The sequence below is a fragment of the Anser anser genome, assembly GCF_964211835.1.
Source record: "Anser anser genome assembly, chromosome: 1".
Taxonomy (NCBI): Eukaryota; Metazoa; Chordata; class Aves; order Anseriformes; family Anatidae; genus Anser; species Anser anser.
Window position 1 is genome coordinate 182,976,776 of NC_139720.1, and position 27,575 is coordinate 183,004,350.

Genomic DNA, 27,575 nt, shown 5'->3' on the forward strand with positions numbered 1-27,575 from the left:
TGTTAGCTGTGTTCAGTATTACTTATTTAATAGAATGGGAATATATAGACAATAAAACATTATTATTTTATTATTTTATAGCCTCCTACTCTGTCACCTATCCCACACATTCCTCGCAGCCCTTACCAGTTTTCCACTTCTCCTCGGCGTGTCCCTGCTGGCAATAACATCTACATCTCACCCTTAAAGAGCCCATACAAATTCTCTGATGGGTTTCAGTCTCCCACAAAGATGACTCCGAGGTCTAGGTATGTTGGTTGGAACCATTTCTTTGAGCGAAGTGAAGTTGTTGGGACTCCAGAGAACTGCACGGTGTAGTTTATCAATAGTCTGTGTTTTTTATCTTTTCTGCTTAAAAGTTTGTGTCCTGTATTTGGAATCTTTGAGCGCGTTTCTGTTTCAGTTTAGTTAGTATGTAAGATTTTTTTTTCTCCCCAAATAATTGCATCCAATATGTGTTTTTTGGCTTGGTTGTTTCAATGTTGTTGGTTTTGACTCTGGATCATAAAAGATGAATGAATTTTTTACACTTGGTTAAGGAGAAAATAATTTTTTGGAACAAGATGGCTCAGAATATTTAGTTGACTTAGCTAAACATTTCAAACTCCTGGTCACTAGCTTTTAGCTGATAAGGATGATGGCAAATCAAAGGCATGCTGTCTGTAAAAAGCATTTCCATCTCACCATTAAAAGCCCGTGCATATCTCCAGTGGGCTTTTCAGAGTCGGATCAAGTGAGTACTGGTACAACTGATTCACTGTGCAATTATTGTATGTTTTAGGTTGAAGTCTTGTATGGGTTTGATTAGCAAACATCTAAAGGTTATCTAATTAAGGGATGATCATCAGGTACTCAGCACTGAAGTGTCCTCCTGTTGATAGGGGATGGACTGCCGGGCCTTTGATTCTTTCAGGCCACAGTTTCTAATTAATTATCTGTATGGGACTGTTGGTTTGGCAGTTGAGTTTTCACTGGCCCTAATGGAAACATGAATGATCTGAACATGGCAAAGCACGGTTTGTGTTTGCACTGTTGGCACAGAGAGGAAGAGAAAGAGAGCTCGTTAATGTCTCATGCGAAGCTGTTTAAATTAATGGATGTTTTTGTGTCTCATTCCGGAATGTTACTTAATCTAAAACACTTGTTTTCTTCATTTGGCAGAATTCTGGTGTCAATCGGAGAGTCGTTTGGGGTGAGTTTTACAATTTTTGTCTGATCTGGAATGCGTGTAACTTTGGGAGGAATGAGAGAGCCTCCTGACAGCTGTAGAACCGGCCAGTGTTTCTAATTTAATGTAGTAATTCATGGAATTTTTAAGCACAAGGATTACAGGGGGTGTACTATTAACCTTTTTTCAAATATTCAGACTTCTTTCACAACGACTAAAATCAAATGCAAAACATTTTAAAAGCAGAGTTCTTAGGCTGCAGCTTTAGAACTTGTAGTATTGTAGTGGATAATCTGGGAAGTCTGAGTAGTTTCAGGATTTACTGGTAATTCTTTCGCTATTTTTGTGTCATTTCAGACTTCCGAAAAGTTTCAAAAAATAAACCAAATGGTGTGCAACAGTGAGAGGCAGCTAAAACGCAGTGCCGAAGTAAGCGATGCTCCTAAGCCACTGAAGAGGCTGCGCTTTGATATAGAAGGGCAAGATGAAGCAGATGGGAGGTAAGAGATTGCTCTTGGACTTCTGGTAAACCAAACCAAACTATGGTTCTCAGGCCCTTCAGAATGCATCCCAACGTCCATTTATAGTTACGGAAGTTCAAAAATTTTAAATGAGAGCTGGAAGCATAATACTTAATAGGACACTTGGTGTCATGATGTCAAAAGCAAGGATTTATTCAGTGCCTTTACATTCAGCATCCTGGTGTTTCTGCTGAGTGCTAAATCTAAATCATGCTATTGTCCTTAGACAGTGTTGAAATCAAGCATCTCATGAGTTTATTTTGGAGGAAAAAAAATAGTTTATCTTTGTAAAATAAGGCAATAGCACTGAAATTAATTAATACTGATTTATAGTTAGGTTTATCAGGATAAACATTAAAAAATATATATTTTTTTTTACTTCTCTTTAATCAAATGCTTTCTGTCTGCAGTAAACACCTACCCCAGGAGTCCAAGTTCCAACAAAAGCTTGCAGAAATGAGTGAGTATTATTTTTTCAGTAACTTGTCAGCAGTGAGTGCCTTGCATAAAATAGTTTGTGTCAACTCAGATAAAAACATGGTTCAACATTGATAGCATTTCAGTGCTTGCTTTTTTATATTTGCTACACTTAATATTAAAAAATGGAGATGATTAAGTGAAAATCCTCAGAAGGCTCTTTTCAATGGCACTATGCTATTTAATATTATCAAATGCCATTGCATGTGAATAGGAAAAGGAGCATGACTTGGTCTTCCTAAATACTAGAATTTCTGAAGTTGAATTAAATGTTTTCCAGGGCTTTCCCATTTGTTGTAATGACAGATCCTTTACAGGTAGAAATCAGTAGTAATTGGCAACAGCATTAGTTGACCAGAACGCCATTTTAGGTCATTACAGTATAGTTGAGGAAAATTATACGCACAGGAAAATTGTACCTAATTTTATGTGTTGCTTTTATACTCGAATGCCCAAGACTGCTTTTCGTCTACTGCAGATCAACCTTTCTTTCAATTTTTTAAATGTTTTTCAAAGAAAATTCAAATCTAGCTCATGAAAAACAAAGCGGCTCCATTTCCACTTCTGAATTTGTATTTTCCACTCCTGAGAAGGAGCGTTCTTGGATTGACCAGGCATTGACCGCTCTGGTAGAATCTGAGCTCTGTAGCTGAGTGGATTTGCCCGTTAAAAATTCTTACCTAGGTGGTATTGCTCATCAGGACAGGGGTGACTGCAGAACCAGGCGCCTCTCGTTTATTTTAGGGTAGGGGAAATGCTTCAGTGTTTACCTGTGGCAGAGGTTAAGATGGCGTGCTCTGCTCTGTTCCATGGCCAGCTGTGTTCGTATGTCACTGGGGGGAAAAGGGAATTTGCTACATGGGCTGGCCCTGGGATGTGGGGACTGCGCAACCCGTTCGGTCCGTCTGGCGACAAGGCAGAGCCCTACACGGAGCAGTCCATTTGCTCATCTTAAGGATGAAAACAGATAAAAGTGAGGATACAACAGCCATGAGAATGGGTGGGATTCTGTAAGGTGGTGAAATAAATCGAGCAAGAATTGCTGAAATAACATTTTGCATTTATTTTTAAGTGCAGGTTTTGTTACTTAGGCTAGTGTGCTTCTATTCCTTGTGTCATTACCAATTTTTACAATAAACAATCCCGTCCAAAATAATTTTGAAGAAAGTAGCTAATTTCATTCTTTCTTTTGTAGCATCCACTCGAACAAGAATGCAGAAGCAGAAACTGAACGATGGAAACGATACCTCAGCCAGTGAAGAAAAGTGAGATTCTTCTCAGGACCAGGGTCTGCGCTGCAGGCCCTCTTAGATTGTTTTTGTTTTACAGCCTTCATTAATTGAGTTGCTTTTTTAGTCGCTTTTTATTCCAAACTCCTAGTTGAAAACATTTGGACTTTTTTATTTTTTAAATATTTTTCATGATACCTTTGCCTTATGATGTAGCATGTATCCGATGTAAGCCACTGAATTTAATTTATATATTTTTTGAGGATTTTAAAAACAGACTTGGAAAATGTCTTAGTTTCCTATTGCGACATTACTGATTTAAGCCAGTTCAGTCTCCTTGGATTGAATTTTTCTGTCTAAAGGCAAAATGTTAGCTAGAATGTTTTGAAGTGCACTAATTTTTGTTACTTAGATTTCATTTTAATATCGGAACTCGAAGCATTATTTGCAAATTTTGAAAATTAGGGGCCAGACACTGCAAGGATTTGACTCTGTATATAATTAGATCAAATTCCCATTAACTTAAGCTGCACAGCAGTCTTGCAGGGTCAGGATCTCACTGCAGAAGTAGAACTAGAAAGCAAAGTGAACTCATTATGTAGCTGTACTACTGAAACCAGTAATCCATACCTCAGATACAGAATGTTTTGCATTTTTCCTGTCCCAGCTCTCGCTCCACTCCTTCAGAGGGCACTGCCCATCTGTCCAGTTTGAATTTTATTTAATGCGAATTTCACAGATTAAATGAGTCCCAGAAACCAAGACTTATTCCCATGTGCAAAGTACTTGATAGGCTCCTTAATATCTTGGAAAATCTCAATTAAAACAAAAAGCACTACGGACCTACATTGCGCCTGGTACACGTAAGCTGTCAGTGACGTGGAATTGTCTTGGAGTGATTTCAAATTTTCATCTAACTGTAGCCAAACCCAAAAAGTTGAAAAACAGGCTCAAAAGCTATTTCCTGCAGCTGAAAGCTGTGTCGAAAGTTGGGTTCCAGGTAAGAGTAGATAGCCTGCTATCTAAAAGTGCAGGGTGTCTCTCGTTGGCCTGGTGGCAGCATCTGCACAAAAGCCAAATTTCATGACCCCAAAAGGTAGAATTTAAGAGGCAACTTGTGACCAGTTACAAGTAGCCAAAAAAAAGTTGTTTTTTTTTAAATGTGTTTGAAAATTACTGATTTGGATACTGGATTTTTTCTCGCAATGATAAAGGGTTTGCAAAATAGCCAGTTAAGGAAAGCCTGTTTTATTTCCTAGTAGAAATAAGAAGAAATGAGAAATAATACTTTTACATAAGTAAATGAGATCCCACTTTTAAATTACCCATTTTTTAATGAAATGTAGCTTTTGCAGCTACTTAAATTAATACAGTTGTAGTAGAAAAGCCTGCTGTTCCTTACACAATAACAACATAAAGCATCTCTGGGTAGCTTATTTAGAAATTGTATAGCTGAACCTAGAATACTTACAGTAGTACATTTTAAAGATCAGTTCTGGTGTTGATCAGAAGCTAACCCTAGAGCTACTAAAAATGCTGCAAACAGCACCCGGATTTGTCACTGAATTTTAAAATAAAATTGAGCTATTTTTTTAGTCTCAATATGGCTTCAGCTTTCTTCCTGAAAGATGTACAGAAGCGTTACGAGTACCCTATGTTTATTTTTTCACTTCTTGCAGTTTTGCAAACAGAACGTGTGTTGTGTTGGGGTCGCTATCCCCAAGCTCTGTTACAGCGTTTGAAGTTCCTCAGTGCTCCTTTGGTGAGAGTCTCCAGGGGTAACGTTACAGAGCCCAGTACCAAACAGATCTGTTATTTCTTTACTGTGACAATGTATTTTTTGCTCAAACAGACTGAAGGCTTTACATCAAATGTATGATAATATTTTATACAACTAATCAGTTTCTCTCCTTTCAAGACAAATAAAATAGCTTTTCAAAGATGTACAGTTGGTGATTTTATTAGATGAGCAGAAGGCTTTGTATGGCACAGCCCTTGCAGGGGTGCCTGAGGGGTGCCTTGGAGAAGTTCCTGTCTGCACTGAGAAGCGTTCGCGTCGCTGCACCACCCTGCTTTTCACCACCGATTCTCGTCTTCTCGGAACTGCTGAAAATAGCCCAGGATGTCAAAACAGGAGCGTGAGCTGTCATCGCTGCCTCAGCCAGGTGTCCAGCTGCAGGCACTTCGGCCGTGCACGCTTCCTGTCTTTGCCTTACGAGAGTCTATAGGTGCCGGTGAGTCAGAGCTCTGCTGAGCTTGGGGGGTTATTTACAGAACTGACACGCAGGACATAATGCCGAGAGCACACAAGTGCACTTGCAAACTGGCCGGTCCCTGCCCCCTCTAAAAACATCCTGTGCAGAGAAAGGCATATTGCAGCTATCAGCTTCTTATCAGATTTTGAAATCTCACTGTGTTTGAGAGTACAGCTTACAGCAAGGCCTGGGTGTACTCAAAATGCCCTGTGCTATTGAACCTGTGTTCAGCGAAAAAGATTAGACTCCAGAGCAGAAGAGTTGGATGGAAAAACGAGACAGGCATTTTGTGTGCCTTACTGCTGGGGATCGTACCCCTGATCAAACTCCCCTAATGAGCGTGGAGGAACATGCCAGCGGAGAACAATTAGCCTCCACGTCTCAGAAAGGCCCACTTCTCTCCCCTGATGCTGAGGGAATTCAGTGGCTTGCCTCGGCCATGCAGACGTCTCGAGATGGAGGTGCTGACTCCCAGACTTTTGTAGTTTTATACCTTAAGCCTTAATTTCTTGCTGCTGTCCTCTTTCCAAACAGTTTGTTCTTACGTTCTCACTGGAACTTATTCTCTCCTCTCTGCCTTTGACTGGGAGGTGTTGAATAGTGCTCAGACGAGGGCTGAGTGATACTGGTGCAAAGTGCAAGCTGAGATATTTTAAAAGGTAATAAATAAGCTGGTCGTAAAAGCGGGAACTAACATCAGCTTCAGAAGCAATTCTTGGTGGTCTGAAGCATTTTTTTTAATGATTTAATCACTAGGGCATTAATGTGAAAGGTGGAAACACACTGCTGCAAATTCTCCAGCCCTCTTGCTTTGCAGCCTCAGTTTTCATTCTGCTTACATACACTTTATCTGGTGGCAGTTATTTTCCTTAAAAACACTAATGGTCTTTTAATTAAATCTCTCTCTGAAACAGTATCTTTATTTCTTCTCTTCCCACGTTACTAACTACGTAGCCACCTCAGCTTATAAATCTGAGCAAACATTCGTCAGACTTTCTTCCCCTTTGATGAAAAGAAAGAAAAAAATCCCACTCACACTCTTTAAATACTATGGCGTTTTTATTAATGGTCTGTTAAAACCAGGCAAGTTTATTAAGAAACAAGTAATCAAAACATATTTTTTATGTTCAGGCTGTAAACTTTCTACATCATTAGGTGGTACCCAGCGAGTCCTGTCTCTATGGAGTAATTAAATGCTTTGTTTTACAAGGAAAGCGCATGGAAATTACTCAGACAACATAAAAACAGCACTTTACAGAGTTACCAGGTATTATAACAAAACTACTAAATGGCATCGCAATTCTAACTCTTATTTCAGTAACGTAACTTTGAAGTGATCCTATTCCTGTCCTATCTTTTCTTCCAAATTCCACTTGATTCAGAAATTCGATCCACCTGCGTTTCCCTTTCTGAGAAGTTGAAGATCTCTCTTTATTTCAACCCCAGGCACGTTTTATGCTGGACCACGTTTTCACATAACAAATACATTTTTTGTTTGTGGTGTCCCCCAAAAAAGAACGAGACCCACCCCTTTATTAAGCACTTAACCTGCAAGAACCACAATGTAAGTTTTTTTGCAGACAATCGTACAATGGTAAAATGCATCCTTAATTTCTTCTAAAGCGTCCCATGATTGGGTTTCAAGCACATTTATGCACAAGCATCCAAATTTAACCACTTAAGCCAGTATGTTTCTTTAAACATTGACCTTTAAGTGCCAAGGAAAGTGCATGCAAATGATGGTTAACAAAGAAATAAATAAACGTCTCTAGGAATAAAATACTGTCACATCCAGGTCAAATGATACACATTGCATGAATAAAAGCCAACACAGACATACGAGATCTTTAGAGTCACCTTCTTTCAGTCCGGAGATGCTTTCTCTCAAAATTGCAGGCTTTGTCAGCTATTCTGAAATTACAGCTAAGCTTTAATGTGTACGGGAGGTGGGAAATGAGCAGGAGAAAAATGAATCGGGAAAAAAAAACACAGAAAAACAACACAGAAAAACAACCAAAGGCACTATTGGTCCTATTAAGCCAAAAAATGCCTCGCTAAGACAACATTTTGACTGCAGGAGTTTCTATCTGGGGCGCTCGGGATGTCGAACCACTGCGTTGTGACCCTGAGCCTGCACAGGAGAGTGGTGTCATTAAGTCCAGGGAGCGGGATCCCCGCGGAGCCAGGCTCTTCACCGAGCAGAGAAAGGTTTTGATCAGACACTGAATAATAAATAAATAAAGTGGACATTTCGTTTTGCCAGTTTGGGTTCCTTAAGTAAAACAACAGGAGTATTTGGAGAGACTTTTATCGTACTTTTTTTTTTGAACTTACCATTTCATAACTACCCAGGCGGGTCTCGGGCCCTGGGGTGAAGGGGACAAAGGCTTCACCCCGTCCATTCCTGGCTCACCCACAAGGTTTGGAATTCCCCGGCCTCGGCTCACGTAGCACTGCCTTACATCTGTGTTCTTGATATCATTAACGCTGGGCAAAGATGTTTTAACCAAAACCCGCGAGGTTTGCAGTAAACTTGTGCCCCCATTCTGAATACTGTTTTATCTGCGTGCCTGCATCAAGTGCCTTTCAGAATTATCAAAACGGATCCCCCCCCCCCCCCCCCCCCCCCGAGGGAAGTTGTGGTTTTGCTGAAACTGCATTATGTACTGAAAAGTTTTGACCAGTTCTGTTTGAATATAGACTAGTGACACAGCTGCTGCAGGATGGAGTTATGCTGCTGGACAAAGCTGTATGATCAGGGGACAGGAAAAAAAAAAGCGTGGTAGCAGTAGATAATTCAGTATCTTTCTAGTGATGGTTTGAAAACAGAAGTGATTTTTTTTTTTTTAACCAGAGCATTTTTCCAAATTAATTTGCTTCCAGCACTCTTCCTATGTAAATTTTGCTGACTGCACGCCTCACCCAGCCAATCACATCCGCAGAGCCTGCTGTGAAAAGAGGAACTACTCGCTCCTTCTCCTCATCTTCTCTTCAGACTTGCTTCTCCTCTTCGTTCTCCTCAAGGAATATGATTGATTGCTTGAGAAATAATAATCTGACATAATGAAGGACAGCTATTTTCACTTCAGAAATGACGAAATGAAGCTGAGATCAGTTAAGGGAATTAAATGTGGTTCTTGGAAACCACACGTGAGGATGAGGATAAGTCACCAAAGGATTCTGTGTGAGAGCAAGGGTCTGAGTGAAGGCTGCACGACATGTATCCGTGCACAGAGCCGAGACAGTCAGCTTCTTGCCTTCTGCACCTGTAAAATCCCGCAAAAGGCCCTTAAAGCCACTTCACGCAGTCTTTCAAGATAAATAATTTCTCAGAGTTAATTTACAGCTGCCTGTTAAAAAAAATATTGAAGTAACTGCTTCATGAGCTCAGCATCTTCCGTAAAGGGGCAACCCCCATCTGCGTAACACGAAGTGGGATTTCATCTTCGCTCACTGTAGTCAGTGAGAAATCAAGTACCTACTCCACGTGAGCCATCCCGTCGCCCCTGATGGTCAGTGATATGAGAGGCACGTCCAGAGGGCAACTCCTCTCACCTAAAATAGCCATGTAATGCACGTGGTGTGGTCCCCGTTAGGGACCAACGGAGAACCTACAACAACGTATTTGGACCAGGTGCCCTATTGCCAGAAGGAAAACAGCCTGAGTCTCACTTCCATGATTTAATCGTAAGACCGATTTCCTTCACTTGAAAATTATCTTCTTTCTCCACGTTTCGTAAAGTGATCTATCTGGGGACAGGCAGTAAGACAAGAATAAACAAACAAACCTCAAGTGGAACTTCCCTTTCCTGGAGATTTCATTCGGGTTTCTTTTTCTTAGAAATGAGCAACCAGATGTTTTTCAGAGTGCTCAGAAACACTCAGAAAACAGTAATTCGTGTCCAGACCGATACTATTGAATGTTTACTGCCCCACTGGGGTGCCAGGGAACATGCTTGCTGCAATGGAGAGGAAGAGTTTTGTCATTGTCTAGAACAATGGGCATAACTGGCAGGAACTATATCCTGTGATATCTAGCTGAAGCTCTTCATGGTTTAAGTATTTACACTCCAAATGAACACGTAGCGAGACAAAACCTCCTACCAATCAGAAAGCCTCTCCTCGCAACAAAATTGATAGCACGTATTCAGAAAAACAAGTTTGTATCTTCACTGGATGATAAACCAGGCACAAAGAAGCCCACTACGGCATATCAACTTAGTTTGGTGATAAAAGTACACTATAGAAGTTTTAGCAGCAAACATGTCACTGCCTCATAAAATCCAGATACAGGTTGTTTAAAAAACCAAAAAGCAAATACTCAAAATAGGCGAGATAACGACAGCTTAGTTTGCTTAAGTGGGAAAGGGAAGTTACTGTATTAGATTCTGCTGTCAAATTCTGACTGCTGGCAACGAACTCTCACCATACATCTACGCTGGAAGTCATCTTTCCAAAAGCTGTACGTAAGCAGACTTCGAGACACTTCCTAAGCTGGTGGACACCAAGTCCTTCTTTCCACACCTCTGCACGTTCTGACCATGGGTAAGTTCTCCAAGGGAGAAGTATTTCCAGGAGGGAAGAGGATGTGCTCTTCAGCTTGCTGGTACTCGGGTCTCAGTTTCGGAATGCTCCCACTCTGCTTGCTTTGCTAATGAAGTTTTTCAGGAGATCGTGGTCCATTTCTGCAAAGCCTTGCGTTTGTGTAACAACAGTTAAATGATTTATGCAAAATCTGAAGCAAAATTCTTCCAAGTCCTAGGAACAGATTGAGTTCATTTGTAATTTGAACGACCGACAGCAACATTATTATCATTATTTTCCTGTTTCAAATCCATCGTGTAATTAGCAGACAATATAGCAGCTTTCTCACATTACCAATCCCTTTTTCTGATCAGCTTCATTAGATCACAAACGATAGGATGAAATTTGTCAATATAAACTATTCAGTAAGCCCCCTCTGAAAAAATAAACACAAAAACCAAGAGCACCCACCTAAATTGACTCTAGGACTCCATCATATTTACTGAGTTCATTAGAAAAGGTTATTAGTAACTGACACCATCAGCTTTCCCCGCATACGCCTACTAGAGCATCAGTGACTCTTTCCTTTTCCTCCCTGCACTGAATTCACTGGTGGTCCTGTGAAAACCAACAGATATCCTAGTCTTTCTGCAAATAAAAGCAAAAAAATGATATAACACGGAGAAAGCATATAGAAATTGAGATTCCTAAATAGCTGTTGCTCACTGAACACAAACTGTATGTTAGGATATGAGTGTCTTTTGTGGTCGGCCTAGGAATTTTATGTCCCTCTCCAGGTACTGGGATACCTAGATTGCTGAAATGTTCTGTCTTACCATGGTCCTGCTCTAAAAAGACGTTCAGATATTCAGGGCAAGATGGGGTACAAGCCATTAAGCCATACAGCTGTGATTTCACTCAGCAAATTTTGCCCACTCGAACTGCTCACAACAGTGGCAATCCTCCTCTCCACCTACTGGGTCAGTGGGTTACCTTAGGAGAACTTAGCTGGTTCCTACGTAACAACTTGCTGCTGAAGGAAAATGAATTGCCTTCTGCAGCAAGCACAGCTGGGGCCAGCTGCGAGGCAAACCTAAATTGGTAGTATAATCCATGATCTATAAACTCTTGGAAGTTAAAGCAAAAAGAGCGCTCTAAATCCACGCCAATTTTATTCTATGTAATCTACACAACCTTTGCAGCCTGTACAAAGAAATTTAGCAGAACACTTGCGCATTTCCTTTGGAAACCTTTTCCTTAGACTGAAACTTCAGGTCTGTTGCCTTTGCTAAGATACAACTGAAGCTTTGACAGAGGACACAGCAAGAAAAGGGGTGAGAAAGGAAAAAGAAAAAATGTAGAATATAGAAGACCGAAGTCACTGGCAGCTCAGATTTCAGTACACTTCTGGAGTGCTGCTGCCATTATCTGGGTAATCAGATGTTGCTCTACAGTCAGTGTGCAAACTTCCACATTAAATAAACTGAACGGCAGCTGCCTTTTCTGGTACTGACTGAAAAGATGACCAAAGTATCGGAGAATTCTAGTGACTAATTTTGCAATTTCAAGAAACGCTATCTTTCTAACTAATTCTGTTATATCAAAGATGATCAACCTAAAATTTTCCACATTGTGCGTTAGAAATAAACCTAAAAATAATTTTTAGCAGATGATCTTTGTACTTCCTGAGGATAGAAAAAAATATTATCAGAATTTTTAATCCTACCAGATGCGTGCAATAGCCAAGCAAGTCTTCAGTTAATGTTCTTGCTGATGGCAGATAAGCACAGCACTATAATCTTCCACTTGCAGCATTCACATTGATGACCAAAAAAGAAAACCACACCCAAAATCAAAAACCCCAAACCCACAAAAAGAACTATTTCTCCCTTTCCAAACTTCCAAGCTACCAGGCCCTTTTTCATAATCCTTCTTTGGACGGCTTGTTACCGAAGTGCCAATACACTGCAGACAGTTCTCAAACCCATGTTTACCGTATCAGTGTTAAGTCTCCTGATTTACTTCACAGTGCCCTAGACAGAGGCTACCCCATATAAAGAAGTCTTTACAGCACTTCCCTGAAGCAGTTCTCCTATATCCCTTTCTGAGATGTGGATGTAGGGAGGAGGACAACAACCTACTCCTGTACATGCTGCGTGAGGGGCAGGTAAACCAATCCATTGTCTGATGACTGTGTTAAAATATCACACGTGTTTTAAAACAATACGGTGTATGCAGAATAAAACACTGAATCATAGGAGGAAGAGGAGGATAGCATACACATAGTTATCTACCCAAGCTCTTTTATTGTTTTTCTGACATAATCTCTAGTACTTTGTCCAGGCTAGTTTCACTACTCCCCAATACACCTAAATATATTTCTAATTACTCCACCTGACACAGGTCAACTAAAGCTACTTCTATTTTTGAGATGTTCAAAACTGGTGAAAAGTTTCTAGGAAGAGAAATTCCAGAATAAACTTGTAATGAAAATTTCTGCTCTTAGGAGAATCAAATCATTCCGTCTTCCTCTTCTGTCCAGCTTCTTCTCCCGTTACTCGGGGCTTCTACCTCCACAACACACTGAAACTACAATTCCTCTTTTTGCCTCAGTTGTCCATGCCTTCCATTACTGATCATTAGTCTTGATACCTTGGTTAAGTCTGACTTCATCTCTCTACCAGCAGCTGTTAATCTCATCATCTACTAACCTGATGTTATCCCCTCTTCGTTTACAAAACTCACTGTAAACTTCCAGCCTCCTCTTTGCAAGTCCTACATGAGTTTATCTCATTAGTATACTGCTGCCATACAGAACAGGTTATTGCAACACTCCTAACTCAGTTTTTGCTTCAGTCCCTTCTTTCTACTTGCTTCCTATGCCTGGAACCACCTCTCAATGCATCTTATTTTAAGCATCTGCATCTCACAACCAGGTAAAAGCAAAAGGAAGACGTTTAATTAAAAAATAATATTACCAACTATGTATTTTGGCTCTTCTAAAAGGTCAATTTCTCTGTTTGGCTATCTTAGTTTTATTCTTACACAGCAAAATAAACCTTGAACAGAAAGATCAGGACTTCTCCATGGCCAACTAAACTGCTCAGTTATGACAATGGCTTTACATGGATTTCTTGACTAACAAAACCCACCACATCACCGTTCCCGCAGTCAGCATAGCATTAAGAAGTCGAGAAAAGCAAAACATCTTTCAAAATATTTGTCTGTTTACAAATGAAGTGCTCGCAGTACTGCTGATGACAGGTTGAGTGCCAGTGAAACATTCCAGAGCCAAGGGCAGACCAGAGGACAGGATACGGAAAGAGGAGTAACAATGGGCAATTTGTTGCATGACAGCACAATCCACCGTAAGCAACATGGTGAAAAATGGATTTTTGATATAAGCACAAGCATAAACAGGGAAGGACTTTACAGGTAAATTCTCCGACTGTTTGCACAGGGTGGTGCCAGAATGACTGTACCAGCTACAAACAGACAAAACGAGCAGGTGGAGAACGCAAAGGCAGAGAAGTAAATGGCAGTGAAAAATGTGCTCGCCATGCTGTGCTACACGAGCAGGCAGCAAGCAGATTAAGGATCCTGACTCACAGGTGCAAGCCAACAGGTCAGGAAGGTATCGCTAGTAGCTGCAGTTTTTGTAGGTTAAATAAGGCAAAACATGTCTGGGAAGTCAGAAAGGGTAATTGCAAGTAATTGTGACTCACGTGAAATGCAGTTAGGTTTATATTAAAACAGTTTCATTTCTGAGAAAGGAACTGTTTGCCTGAAGAGAAGTTCTGCTTACCTGAGCTTCATATTTGACAGCGGCAGAAAGAAGAGCAATCGCATTCTCTTCACAAATGCCTTGTTTGATTGTTTGCTGGCAAAGCTTTTTCAATCTGTTTTCTCGATAGAGTGTTGCCAAATCTAGCAGTCCTGTGAAAAATCATGCATTTTTAGCTATCCTGGTGAAAAAAATATACATTTCTATTCAAACTGATCAATTACTCTATAGTTTTAAGCTCAATTAATCAGACTTATTCTATTTTTCCCCCTGGTGATCACGTGCCTTTTTAAAGATCTTTGAATGACGTATCAAAAAGGGACACTTTGCTAATTTGAAAGTCTTGTGTCTTCTTGTCTACTATATTACACCTCATTCGAGGTATCAGTTAGTGACTTACACACTCTTAATTCATGCAGGGAACAGCTCTTTTTCATTTGTGATAGAAATGCTGCAGCTACTCAAACAGTAAGGTTTTACAATGGCATTAGTGCCTTTGTAAGAACGGAACAGTTTTTCAGATCAGAAGCAATGAGTTTACACCAGTAACCTGGAGTTCCCTTTATGGCCAATACCTATTGCATCTTCAGGAGGGAGCCTAATACTGTCTGTATACAGGTATTCCAGGAAGGCTCGGTAAACAGGATAAGAAAATTCACTCATTTCTATAATTTCATCATCATTGTTCAGTATGGAACGAAAATGTTCACACCTACAAAACAAGAACAACAATTGTTACTGTAAAGAGTTAAGCATGAAAGATGAACTGCAGTAAGATGTTGGTAAAAAAACAACCAAACAAACAAAAAGCAGACCAAATGCACAACCATAAACTCTAGCTATATGATATCTTGGTTTGAATATGTTAATTTCTTTACAGCTTTCTACATAATTCAGAATTTTCTTTTATTTGTTGTTATTATTATTTTATAGCAGGCTCCCTTTCTACTTATAATATCTTTAAGGATGGTCCATGTGTTTCTGAGGTCCTTTTCTTAAAGAAGTTATATATGAACTATTAATTCGATTACCTGGCTTGTAACAGATAAAGTTTAAATTATGTTAGACATTTCTCACATTTCAACCTGCTTTCTACAACATGATCTAGTGAGGAAGGAAAAGGACGTTGTTAGTACTTTAGATATGACTCTTTCGTCCTCTTTGCCACTTTATTTCCAAATGTTACACATCAGAATATGCTTTTCTTTTACTAAAAATTTTAATGTACAAGATAAGTTGGTTTCCTTTAATGACTCTTGGACAAGTCTACATCGTAAAGACATCACAACTTATATACAAATGAAAAATAGTTATTTATCACTTACTTTACCTTCTTCACATTTGATTTTATCAGTTTTTTTTGTTTGTTTTTCTTTTTTTTAAAATAAAATACAAAAGCATCAAGTCAAATTCATAGACTTAATTATTATCTAGCTTCTGCCACATTCTTGTACTATATTCTGTTTAGGTAGTACAAACGAGGATAGATGTCTGATGGAGAAAAGTGATGAAAAGGCTGCTAGTAAGCAGCATGTCTGAAATTTCCAAGCAGCAACGAAGTAAGGAAAATAAGGTAACAGTGAAGAACAGCAGGTGAATCTCACGCCTGAAGTAAAAGGGAGTTCATACAAAGTCAATATTTTCAAGCAGTAATTACTTAGCATAGTGGACGTAACTATACAGTTTAGTTTATAGTAAACTATACAGTTTGTTCCTTACCTAATTTTGAGAAGAACTTTATGGACGTGGATGTACTTTCCATCCACTAGAAACTTTAGGTCTGCAGTTTCAGGGTTGTCAAATTCCTTCTTCAGTGACTGGGCTACTGTTAGATGGTCGTCAGGCTCTAGGATAAAAAGGGTAATTGATAGTGACTGGTAATACTGATATCGCTCATGATAACATCCTGTGGATCTGTCAGCAGTTAACATTCTTAACAGAACTTTTCTGTAAGGCTAGTAAAAACTAACCGAACAAAAAAACATGCTCAGTATAAACATCCAGGAAAGCAAATAAGGGGCATCTTTCAGTCCTTACTGGTTTCCTGCTCCAAACAAATATGCCTCAGAAACAAAAAGCATGTCCCACTCCTCAACCTCATCTGTACAAGGCCAGAAAAAAAATACAATTAATAGTCTCACAAGTTTAATAACGTGTCTGAGAGCAAATGTTATCAGTTGTTACTGGCTAAATTATTCCAAATAAAAGGTGCTGCTTACAATAAGATGCCCAAAAAGTCAATAAAACTCAGAGTAAGGTTATCTGAAATATTCACGAGGAGACATTATCTTAAAGCAGAAGAGAACCATTATATACGAAACTGTCCAGTACAATACCCCTAAAGGTAAATACCAGCAGTTACCAGTCTACTCAGAGTGTTCTTCCTTGAGTTATAGTATTAGGAAACATTCTTTGTGTCTGTCTCTATATTCCTGTGTGCCTCATATGTACGTACATCCCACTGTGCGTATGACACTTGCGTTATAAAGTTAACAGGCAGCCTTGAAAACTGTCTCCACAGAAATTTTGATCTCCTGAACTGTTTCCAGGTCTGATTCTGAACTGATTCTCCAGCATATTAGGTGGTCTTAGAGAACTATCTTTTTTACTACTATTAACAAAATAAAAACCTCAAACACCATTCTTAATCCAGAAAACATTTTTTCTCCTTACTAGAAGAATACAAATTACTGGTTTATACAAATTTTGTGGAGCCGTAATAAGCTGTCCTCTCCAGAAAATTACATAAATCCTAGGTCCTGTAGCCTACCAAGTTATAAAGAACAATAGTAGTCTGCTGTGAATGGAAGCACCTCCACCACAAGCAGTAGAAAAAAAACACACAATACACACACACTTGGATACTGTTGCACTTGAAATTGCTCAGGAAAATGCTCAGGAATACGTATGTATACCCAATTAGGACAATAAAAGCAAAAGTGCTTTGGATTACAGATGAAAGGATGAGGAAAAAAAGCAAGGAAATTGCAATAAAAATCCTTCCGAAATTATGATACTGCAAAACTACTGTTACTTCTTCTTTTGTATGATATGGTTTCAGACATCTGCTACCAAGTACAGGGATTTTAACAACCAATGTAAAGCTGAAGCTCTACTGTAACAGTTCGAAGGATTCTGCAGTATTCAGAGGTGAAGCCAATTTTCAAATCCGAACGCACCAGAGATCCTTTTATTTAGAACTTAAAACTGACAAACATGTTTACATGAATCAGCCACCTCGTTACCTGGGATTTTAGTGCAGTAACACGATTTACATCTAATTAGTATTAGACCAATATTAAGAATATTTATAATATCCACAGGAATTGAGCATATTTATTACAGTTCTGATCAAGCCACCCAAGAAAATCCAACTGCTTCAACCTTAGAGCGAACAGAGGTCTTTGGACTATGCCCCAAAACACGAATTTCGGGAAGACATTTCCTCAGGGCAGGATTCTCCACTGAATCCCCTACTCTCCCAAAGATGAAATACGACTACTAGTATCAAAGTTTCCTTAGCCCAGCATTCAGAATGGATCACGGGAGCAGAGTGTGTTCAGCAATTTTCAGACAAAAGCACACGGCAACATAAAAGCAATAGCAAAAACAGTCCAGAAGTGGAACAGATGCATGATGCACGCCACACAGTTCAAATTACAAATGAACAAATTGCTGTACTCTAGTTTTTCGCTCAAGCTCCCATATGACATCTACAGACAACCCCAAGAGTCTCACCTTCGATTAGGTCAGTGATTAGCAACTAATATGGAATTGAATTTGTAGCTGAAGAATGAACTTGAAGAATTTTCAAGAAGAAATCCTTCACTCAGCGGGTGGTGAGGCCCTGGCACAGGCTGCCCAGAGAAGCTGTGGCTGCCCCATCCCTGGAGGTGCTCAAGGCCAGGCTGGATGGGGCTTTGGGCAACCTGGTCTGGTGGGAGGTGTCCCTGCCCATGGCAGGGGGTTGGGACTGGGTGGGCTTTAAGGTCCCTTCCAACCCAAGCCATTCTGTGACTCTGTGATCTTCATGTAAATCAAATATCTGAGATCCAGTAACTTGCCTCTTCAAAAGCTCAGGTAATGATCACTTGTGACGTGCCTGGGATTCTAAGTGCCTGGGACCAATTCTAAACGTGGGAATTTGAATCCCTCCTTCTTAGTAGTCTACTTAAAAGGCACCAAAGAAAGTTTCATGGCTCGTAATGACTCTGCACGGCTCCCTCATTTCTCCAAATTCAAACTCAGCTTCTCCATCCATGGCCATTGTACAGTAACATTCAATAGTTTTACAAGAAATACAGTATGTACCAGCTATTCAGAACACCATTCCAACAACAAATGCACACAGAATACACACACAAAAAAAGAGCATTTCCCATAGAAATAGATCACATCAATAAAATAGACAATCATTTAGCACTGCCATCAAGCTTTACCAATTTTTATCGTTCTATCCATTTGTAATTCCCAGTATATTTTTTTGCAATAAACTAAGCTTAAGCTTCAAATACATGCACACCTGTTTTATGGAGTAAAGATTTTATTTAGAAAATGTCGAAACAAAAATGTTTAAGCTCACCTACTGACAGAAGACGCCACATAACGGCAGGGGTAGCAAAGCAAGCAAACACATCGTCAGTGCAGGCAAAGTGAGTGAGGTGGGGAAGGACCACAGACTGGCCGCGGCACTGGCCCCACATGTACACCTGGCCACTCTGGGTCTTGGCAGCCGAAGTGTGAGCAGAGTGGCAGGCTGCGATCTCTATAACTCTGAATTCACAGGCAGAAAAAGAACAAAAGCAAGTCACTGTCACAAGAACAAAACGCAGTGAAAAAGCTCACTACCTCCTGCATTTCCCTGGTGCAAACCCTCTCTCCAAGCACACATGCGCTTCAGATTGCGAGAACATTTCCTATCATATGTGGCAAAATTAAAACAGCTCTCAATGTTTCTTCAAATAGTGTGCGCTCAGAAAGTTTCTTGGTGGAAAAGCCTCGTGGGTGTAAGGAGCCGCTGTTGCAGCAGAGCACCAGGCTGCAGCACGCACTCTGCTCCCTCAAACAAAGCCACGAGGAGCTCCAAGTCTCTGCATGCCTTCGGTGGTGCTGCACAGTGAGGTGAGTTGCTGCATTAAGCTGTGGAGATGAGGTACTTGAGAAGACGAAGGAGAAAATGAGGTGTTGCCAATAAGAAAAATACAAAAGTCAGGTCTAGGTAAGTTTTTTTGTACTTCGAGTCATCATAGAAAGTTAATGAGAGCAAATTTTTTCTGCTTGTTTATAGGTAATGGTCATAAACTGACAATCTAAACAGATTTATTTTAATTAAAATACTATAGTGTCATTACTCATACCATTATTATTACTTACATATAACAGACTTTCATTTTGAAAATGACAAATTCAAACCAAGCAGAGCACTAAAAGCTGTTTCTAAATGTATTGAAGTTATGGTAGGCTATCTCAGTGATCCTAAAGTTGATTTAGGATTTCCTGACTCCCACTGTGTACAACATTACACAATCTGCTGTTTTGCAGCTTGAACTACAGCTCGTTTACTTGTTTTCCCAGCTGCCTGGGGAAAATAGCTGGGAAACAACTTGTTTAAAGCTGCATGTACAAATCTTGCAGGCTTTAGTGAGGTAATACTCTCACTGACACCAGGAATGCACATTCTGGCCAACAAAAGGAAAAGGCCATGCACAATATTAAAATGTGGTAACATTTCAACTGCAGTCAAAGTGTTTGGAAAAAAATCAGTTACATTTTAACACAAATACAAAGAAATAGCAATGTTCAAAACCAGGCCGTGTCTCATCACCACCAAGGAGTTCCATCTTCCTTACAGTAACAGACACAGGCACATGTAGAAAGAGACATAATGATTTTCTTAATATTCACAACAGGAGACCACAATCACCACTCAGTAGTACGGAATAGATTCATCTCTCAGCCCACATAAATACATGGCTTTGAATTAGCAATAGAAATAACTGCACCGCTACCCATCAAGGACTACAGTAAAGTATTCAATTGGTAAAAATCTAAGGTTAATTTTCAGGCAACAGTACCGAAAGAGAACAGATCCCTTTCTCTCTCCCCTGGGTTATGAGCTGGATTTATTAGCAGATATAACACAAATTGCAGATGTCCACTCTTCACTTTTTCTGTGTGTATTCCTTGTCAAATGTAGCATGTTAAAATACAATTTATATTCAGAGGCAATAAAGCTTTTATTGTTGACTTCAAACAATGAAACTACACCACCAAAGAGAAACTGCAATGAAGGCCTCTGAAGCGCAGTGCAAGCTGAAGCAGAAAATGGCACATTCGAGCTCAGAACATTCAGTTTCTTTCTCAAGGGTGGTTATGGGGTGGATCCAGGCACTTTCAGTGAAAATGCAGATGAACCCATTAAAGAGGTTAAGATCGGAGGCAGTCTGGGCTGTGGTGACCACGCTGTGGCTGAGTTTGTGATCTCGAGGAACGTGGGCCTGGCCAAGAGCAAAATCAGGACCCCGAACTTCCAAAGAGCAAAATTCCAGCTGTCAACAGACCTAGTGGATGGGATCTCCTGGAACGCTGTCCTTAGGGACAACGGAGCTGAGCAGAGCTGGCAGCTCTTTAAGGATGTTTTTCTTAGAGCACAAGAACTCTCCATACCCTGTGTAAGAAAGTGGGCAGGGAGGGCAAACAACCGGGCTGGCTGAGCCAGGAGCTGCTGGTCAGACAGAGGTGCAAGAAGGAAATGCACAGGCAGGGGAAGCAGGGACACGTGGCCTGGGAAGAGCACAGGGATGCTGTCCGGGTGTGCAGGGATGGGGGCAGAAAAGCCAAGGCATGGATGGAACTGAGCGTGGCGAGGGATGCAAAGAATGACAGGAAGGGATTCTCTCGGTACATTGGCCAGAAAAGAAAGGCCAAGGAAAGCGTGTCCCCTCTGATAAATGAGAGGGGACAACTGGTAACGACAGACATGGAGAAAGCTGAGGTACTCAGCAACTTGTTGGCCTCAGTCTTCGCTGCCAGTCAGGCTTCCCACATCTCTCAAGTCCCTGAACCTCTGGGCAAGATTTTGCTGGGGGAGCAAAGTGCCTCCCACTGCAAGCGAAGAGCAGGTTCGAAACAACCTGATGGAACTGAACAGGTACAAGTCTGTGGGGCCCGATGCCGTGTGTCCCAGGGCCCTGAGGGAACAGGCTGATGGAGTTGCCAAGCCTCTCTCCATCCTATTTGCAAAGTACTGGCAGTCAGGTGGAGTCCCTGGTGACTGGAAAAAGGGAAACATCACTCCCATTTTTAAAAAGGTTGGACAGGAAGACCCAGGGAACTACAGACCAGTGAGCCTCACCTCTGTGCCTGGGAAGATCATGGAACAGATCCTCCTGGAAGCAATGTCAAGGCACACGCAGGACACAGATGTGATCCGAGACAGCCAGCATGGCTTCACCAAAGGCAAATTGTGCCTGACCAGGCTGGCGGCATTCTATGATGGAGTGGGTGCATCAGTTGACAAGGGAAGACTGACCGATGTCATCTACCTGGACTTCTGTAAGGCCTTTACACAGTCTCACATGACATCCTGGTCTCCAAATTGGAGAGAGATGGATTTGAAGAGTGGGCCATTCAGTGGAGAAGGAATTGGCTTGAAGGCCACACCCAGAGAGTGGTGGCCAATGGCTCCATGTCCAGGTGGAGACCAGTAACGAGTGGTGTCCTTCAGGGGTCTGTCCTAAGACCGGTGCTGTTTAATATCTTTAGCAGTGACATATACAGTGGGATCGAGTGCACGCTCAGCAAGTTTGCAGGTGACACCAGGCTGAGCGGTGCAGTCATACCCCAGAAGGAAGGGATGCCATCCAGAGGGACCTGGGCGGGCTGAAGAAGTGGGCCCACGTGATGAGGTTCAACAAGGCCAAGAAGTGCAAGGTGCTGCACCTGGGCCGGGGCAATCCCAGCCATGAGCACAGACTGGGAGAAGAACTCACTGAGAGCAGCCCTGAGGAGAAGGACTTGGGGTTCTGGTGGACAAAAAGCTGGACAGCAGCCATCAGTGTGTGCCTGCAGCCCAGCAGGCCAACTGCGTCCTGGGCTGCACCAGCAGAGGGGTGGGCAGCAGGGGAGGGAGGGCATTGTGCCCCTCTGCTCTGCCCTCGTGAGGCCCCACCTGGAGTGCTGCGTCCAGGGCTGGGCCCAGCACAAGGAGGGTGTGGGGCTGTGAGAGCGGGGCCAGAGGAGGGCCGTGAGGGTGGTCAGGGGGCTGGAGCACCTCTCCTGGGAAGAAAGGCTGAGAGAGCTGGGGACGTTCAGCCTGGAGAAGAGAAGGCTCCAGGGAGATCTCATGGCGGCCTTTCCATACTTCAAGGGGGCTTGTAAAAAAAGATGGAGATCAACTTTTTAAATGGTTAGGTAGTGATAGGGCAAGGGGGAACAGTTTTAAACTAAAAGAGGGATTTAGTCCAGATGTTAGGAGGAAATTCTTCACTCAGAGGGTGGTGAGGCACTGGAACAGGTTGCCCAGAGAAGCTGTGGATGCCCCATCCCTGAAAGTGGTTCATCCCTGGCTGGAACCAGATGATCTTTAAGGTCCCTTCCAACCCAAGCCATTCCATGATTCTGTGAAAATCAAACTTTAATGTACTGAATTTGTATGTCGGACAAATTTCCAATCTGTTCACATTTAGCATGAGAACTATAGTAAAAATGATAGTCTGTTTCCTCAAAAAGAAAAGTTAAAAAATGCCATAATTTTATGTAGCTCTTCTAAACATATGCCAACTAACGTCTGACTGCTAGAATGTAAGTATTACCTGTCCTTATCCACAATAACTGTTGTAGGGTAAGACTGGTTACTTTTATTCCCAGTACCTAACTGGCCATATGAATTGGCTCCCCAGGCATAAATCTGACCTTCATCTGTTAGCACTAACGTATGTGCACAGCCACAGGCAACCTGTAAGAAATAATAAAAACAAAAATCTCATTTTTATGCAATAGTAAGTTAATATAGACAGATGTCTGTTATGTTATACATTGATGTTATTGATTGTACTTCACTATAGTTGATAAAATTTTTTTAAAATGACAAATACAGGTAAGATGATTAAAATGGGATGCAAAGTAGAAAATTGACTTTAAAAAAAAAAAAGAAATCTGTGAGGGAACCCACCAGACAATCTCAAGAGTACAAAAAGGAATACCTAGGGATTGAGAAAGAAGGAAAGCTACATGACAAATATGGACAGTATGCTAAAAAAACGTGAGAAAAGGCCGACCAAGGCTTGCACTAACCCTGCACTATAAGCAACTACCCCAACTTGAATAGCTTACCACTGTAAAAACAAGTGAGGTCTCCCCAGTGCCTGCCTACACAAAACTGTCCCCCACCTTCTGCCAGCTCTGCTGCTTATCTCTGCTGAGATAATTTACATCAGTGGAAGAAAACTCTCCACAGCTGGGCCTGAGGACCACCAGTGCCCATACAAGATAAGCAACAGGAGCAGCCACCCAAGAAGGAAAAAGAAGAGATGAAATTTAATCTAAAACCAATTTACCTTGTTCAAAACTAGCTCATGTACCATTATATAGTCTGCAAAGCAGAAACAGTGTAAGTACATGTAGTCCACTGACATCCAGGAAGCATGAGATATGCTTTAAATGAAATAAATATTTAAGTGATTTGCTGATTGGATGTCTACAGCTTAGTATTAATGGATATCAAGCAAATGAAGTGGATGGAAATAGGATTTAAGGCAAATTTACTGGAATGCTCATACTATCTAAACAAGAAAATATACAGACGGGAAAGTATTATTTGCTTTATTATACTATTCTCCAGTAGGAACTGTTACCATCAAAGCTACAGACTACATCCTAGGACCTGAATGTAAAACTATGTAATAAATGAGCTCACTTCAGTTTCAAATTCAAATAATAATCCATAATTTATCTGATTAAATGTGATAATTATGATTCAAAGTTCAAAACACTCTTGCAAATTCTCACTAGCGTACAAAAACATTTCTCCTAGCAGAACATGTCATTTTCCTGGCAGTGTCCTCAGTGTCTCAATTTAAAACTTTCAGTATCAGTTCTGCATTTACTTCAAATATTTCTGATTGAAATATTCTATAAAGAAGTTACCGATTTGCTAGTAGCACTGATGGCAGCTCAGTTATTTGGTAGAGCGTAATAGCCACCCAAGTTCAACACCAACCATGAAATCATACCAACTGTTGACTAAAATCAAGTGGGGACAGCTTGGTCTGACTCCAAACACCTGCTAGTGATTGTGGCTGAAGTGCAATTCTAAAAACGATATTAAGTCAGCCAGAAGGACAAAATACTAAACTGTAGCATTTTCCCAGAAAAAAAAAGACAATCTAATGAAGAATGGAAGACAAGTCTAAGACTTTATTAAAAATGACATTTATTAAAAATGTCAGGAAAAAATATTTATTAGAAAGGACCAAGCGTTTCTAAATTCCTAGTCCTCTTGAAGTAAAATCCTGACCTCACTGAAGTCAATAGCAAAATTCCCACTGAACTCCACAGGGCCACAGTTTCTCAGAGGTTCATTTTAAGATATACGTTTTCATTCTGATTAAACGGCACTTTAAACAAAATTTCGGTACTACATTCTTCACATACAGAATATTAGCATTTTTTCAGTTGTTCACAAAGGGTTTGACATGGAGCATCACACACGTACCCTCTGTACACGAATGCCTTGCAAGGCTGCAATTCGGCATGGCGTTGGCTGATTACCACTGCTGCCCAGTCCAAGCTGCCCATTACCATTGTAACCCCAGACATAGACCTTAAAAACAGAAACAGGGATTTCTACTGTTTCCTTGTATGTAATTCTTTTGAAAGCAATACAACTACTTCACTGTTCCCATAATAATTTCTTTCAATATTTCGGGTTCCCACACCTTAGGATCTGTACTTTACATGTATGTGTATATATATATACACATACACACACACATATACACAAAACTTATATAAATATACAGATACCTATATAATCATACATAAAAGAAGTATATATTTTTCTGCACCTGAAATGACAAATTTTGGATGCTTCATCAGTTAAAACTTCTAAGTGTATGCTCATCTAAAATTCTAACCCTTCATATTCATCTTGCTTTTTAGAAGTTATAAAAATGGAAAGTAAGTGATTCATAGGACTGTTCCCCTGCACAGAGCAGATTCAGCACAAATACTTCCCTTTTTCAAAGAGCTAATTTCTCATTCGAAAATCTAACACAGAAGAAAACATATTAAAACAAGTATAAACTGGAAAATATCACAACAGTTTGAGTAGACTATTAATGGTTTTGCAACGAATATAAGAAGGAAAATACTGAGTACTGATAATTTCAGTGACATATTATTACACTGCTCTAATGCAGTCAGTAGCTACCTAGGTCTTAACTGAAATGCTTGGAATGATGAATCTGGAGAGGACTTAGGCTGCCCTCAGTCTTCAGCTCATATGAACTAAAGCAGAAGGAACACTATATCCCCTTGATATCCTTACAATGGAGATTTAAAAAAAATAAAAAGTATGAGAGGGATTCAAGGTGTATTGAGGTGGAACAAACATATGCAATGTGCTTTTATTTTCTCCGTTTTTCTTTTTTTCTTGAGATAATGTGTATATATGGACACTGAAAACTAAGATAGTATTGACTGATTATTCTCACGTTCTTGATATATAAGATTCTAGTATAGACAAAATACTTTATTTTGCTATAAAGACAGCAGTGGGATAACATTAATCACTACTTTCATTTTTGTTAGAATATAATACCAACTCTAAAAATCAGTAAATCGCTGTTACAAAGTTCCTTGTTTCTACACATGAGAAAATCAAGCTAACATGAAATGTTAAATACACATATATAGCTTTTTTGATTGAATCCCAACATTTGCAAAAATCTGGCCTTCAAAACGTGTTTTTTTTTTCCTTCTTTTTTTTCCTTCAGAACTGTATTTTCAAGTAAATTTGAAGTTTGATACTTGAATTCCTTCAGGAAAGCCAACTTCAGTAGTTGATACAAAGTAATAGTTGTTAAATGTTATGAGTAACCTCATAAACCAAGAAGTCGTAAGCCAAATATTAGTGAACAAATTTCTGTTTAACTTCTTTCTAAAAAAGAAGCTATAACCAGCACAAATAGGAAAATGTGCTTAAGTATGTGAGAATATGCAACATACATCTTATGACAAAGATTTTTACAAACAGTATAAGCACGTAGGTTTGAGGGATTCTGGAAATAAATACTGCTTTTCCCAGTGATAGTACATTACTGAAAGGCTTAAAATGACCCAAATCCTATAATACTACATACAACAAAATTCAGTCAGAAATTTCAATTAAAATTTCCTACCTCTCCATTTTCCACCACAGCCATGGAGCACATCTGTCCACAGGCTATGTTAACTACTATTTTATTTTGTAGGCAGCTGGTAACTCTTCGAGGAATTGGTTGATTAGCTGTTGAGCCAGACCCAACCTGGCCTGAGTTATTATAACCCCATGTGTATACCTGTCGTAAAAGAATTGTCATCAAAGTAGAGTTTATAACATACAGTTCTAAGTATGTATTCAAGAAAGAAGTTACGTGCATTAAAAAGTACATTTTGAGTTTGTGTTCATGCATTCTTTTAAGATCTAGGAAGATACACAGGTTTACAATGTAATTGTTTCTATCAAAACTATACCACTCACAATATTTATGTATTCCATTCTTTAATGTTCCACCAACCAAAGTTAAGAGGCAACACGACAGTTGCAATCGTACAAAAGATTTGTTAGATTTCCAGAGCCCAAAGCAGAGTGACTAACTGCACACGAATGGCATCTCAAAATAAATGACAATAAAACTGTTTACTTCACTGGGTAAAACTCCTGACATGAACATGATTTAAATTGACGTCAGTTTTAATGCCATTAAGCATCTACAATAAGGTATAGAATAGGAAGAAATGATAATTTCTTATTACAAGCAGATGTGGCACAAAAATCCATGTCCTACATGCACGTCAAAGTAGATAGACTAACAGATTTTCCATTTTTGCTAAACATTTGTGTTGCATCAGCACCCTGAGGACAGAAAGCACAACCAATGCACTAGGTGCTGTATGTTTTCCAGTTTCTCATGTACGAAGATTTCATTAGGAGAAAAGAGAGATTTTATTCTAGCTTTTCTCACCTCTCCATCAGATGTTAACACCATAGAATGATGAGAGCCACAAGCAACTTCAACGACTTTTTTGTTCACCAAGTTAGTGGAGACTTGACAGGGAACCAAACCATGATTTGTTGTACCATTGCCCAACTGGCTATAAGCATTATGACCCCATGTATACACTTCTCCTTCTATAATAAAAATGGAAAAAGTTGTTTTAAAATCTATTTTTCCAATGACTACATAACTTGAAATTACGAACTGAAAAGTCAAATTCAGTAACACATTATACATATTTAAGTATACATGTGCCCTTTTGGGCACCTAATCCCATGGACTATCCCAATACTATCTTCTCATAGTGTTTACCACCAATCCAAAAGGATAGTATCACCATAATCTTCGTAAAAAGAAA

General features: G+C 40.1%; 2 protein-coding genes across 4 annotated transcripts in view; one reads left to right on the top strand and one right to left on the bottom strand.

Annotated features, from left to right (window-relative positions):
- RB1 (RB transcriptional corepressor 1) overlaps positions 1 to 5,335 on the top strand; it is an 82,127-nt gene extending 76,792 nt beyond the window's left edge. For both annotated transcript variants that reach the window (XM_083796047.1, XM_083796048.1), the window contains 5 exons: positions 82 to 248; positions 1,162 to 1,192; positions 1,526 to 1,668; positions 2,100 to 2,149; positions 3,362 to 5,335. In XM_083796047.1, the coding sequence (XP_083652173.1) occupies positions 82 to 248; positions 1,162 to 1,192; positions 1,526 to 1,668; positions 2,100 to 2,149; positions 3,362 to 3,435 (465 nt within the window). In that variant the 3' untranslated portion in view covers positions 3,436 to 5,335. The remainder of the gene's footprint in view (positions 1 to 81; positions 249 to 1,161; positions 1,193 to 1,525; positions 1,669 to 2,099; positions 2,150 to 3,361) is intronic.
- A 1,355-nt stretch (positions 5,336 to 6,690) lies between these two features.
- LOC310880363 (RCC1 and BTB domain-containing protein 2) overlaps positions 6,691 to 27,575 on the bottom strand; it is a 35,700-nt gene continuing 14,815 nt past the window's right edge. The window contains exons 5-13 of one of the 2 annotated variants that reach the window (XM_083796061.1): positions 27,185 to 27,351; positions 26,360 to 26,518; positions 24,673 to 24,780; positions 22,772 to 22,914; positions 18,541 to 18,731; positions 15,678 to 15,804; positions 14,534 to 14,670; positions 13,980 to 14,110; positions 6,691 to 10,408 (exon numbers count right to left, since the gene is read on the bottom strand). In XM_083796061.1, coding sequence (XP_083652187.1) covers positions 10,268 to 10,408; positions 13,980 to 14,110; positions 14,534 to 14,670; positions 15,678 to 15,804; positions 18,541 to 18,731; positions 22,772 to 22,914; positions 24,673 to 24,780; positions 26,360 to 26,518; positions 27,185 to 27,351 — 1,304 coding nt within the window. In that variant the 3' untranslated portion in view covers positions 6,691 to 10,267. Of the gene's footprint in view, positions 10,409 to 10,696; positions 10,823 to 13,979; positions 14,111 to 14,533; positions 14,671 to 15,677; positions 15,805 to 18,540; positions 18,732 to 22,771; positions 22,915 to 24,672; positions 24,781 to 26,359; positions 26,519 to 27,184; positions 27,352 to 27,575 lie in introns of those variants that run through there. The other variant, XM_083796062.1, reaches the window with a different exon arrangement.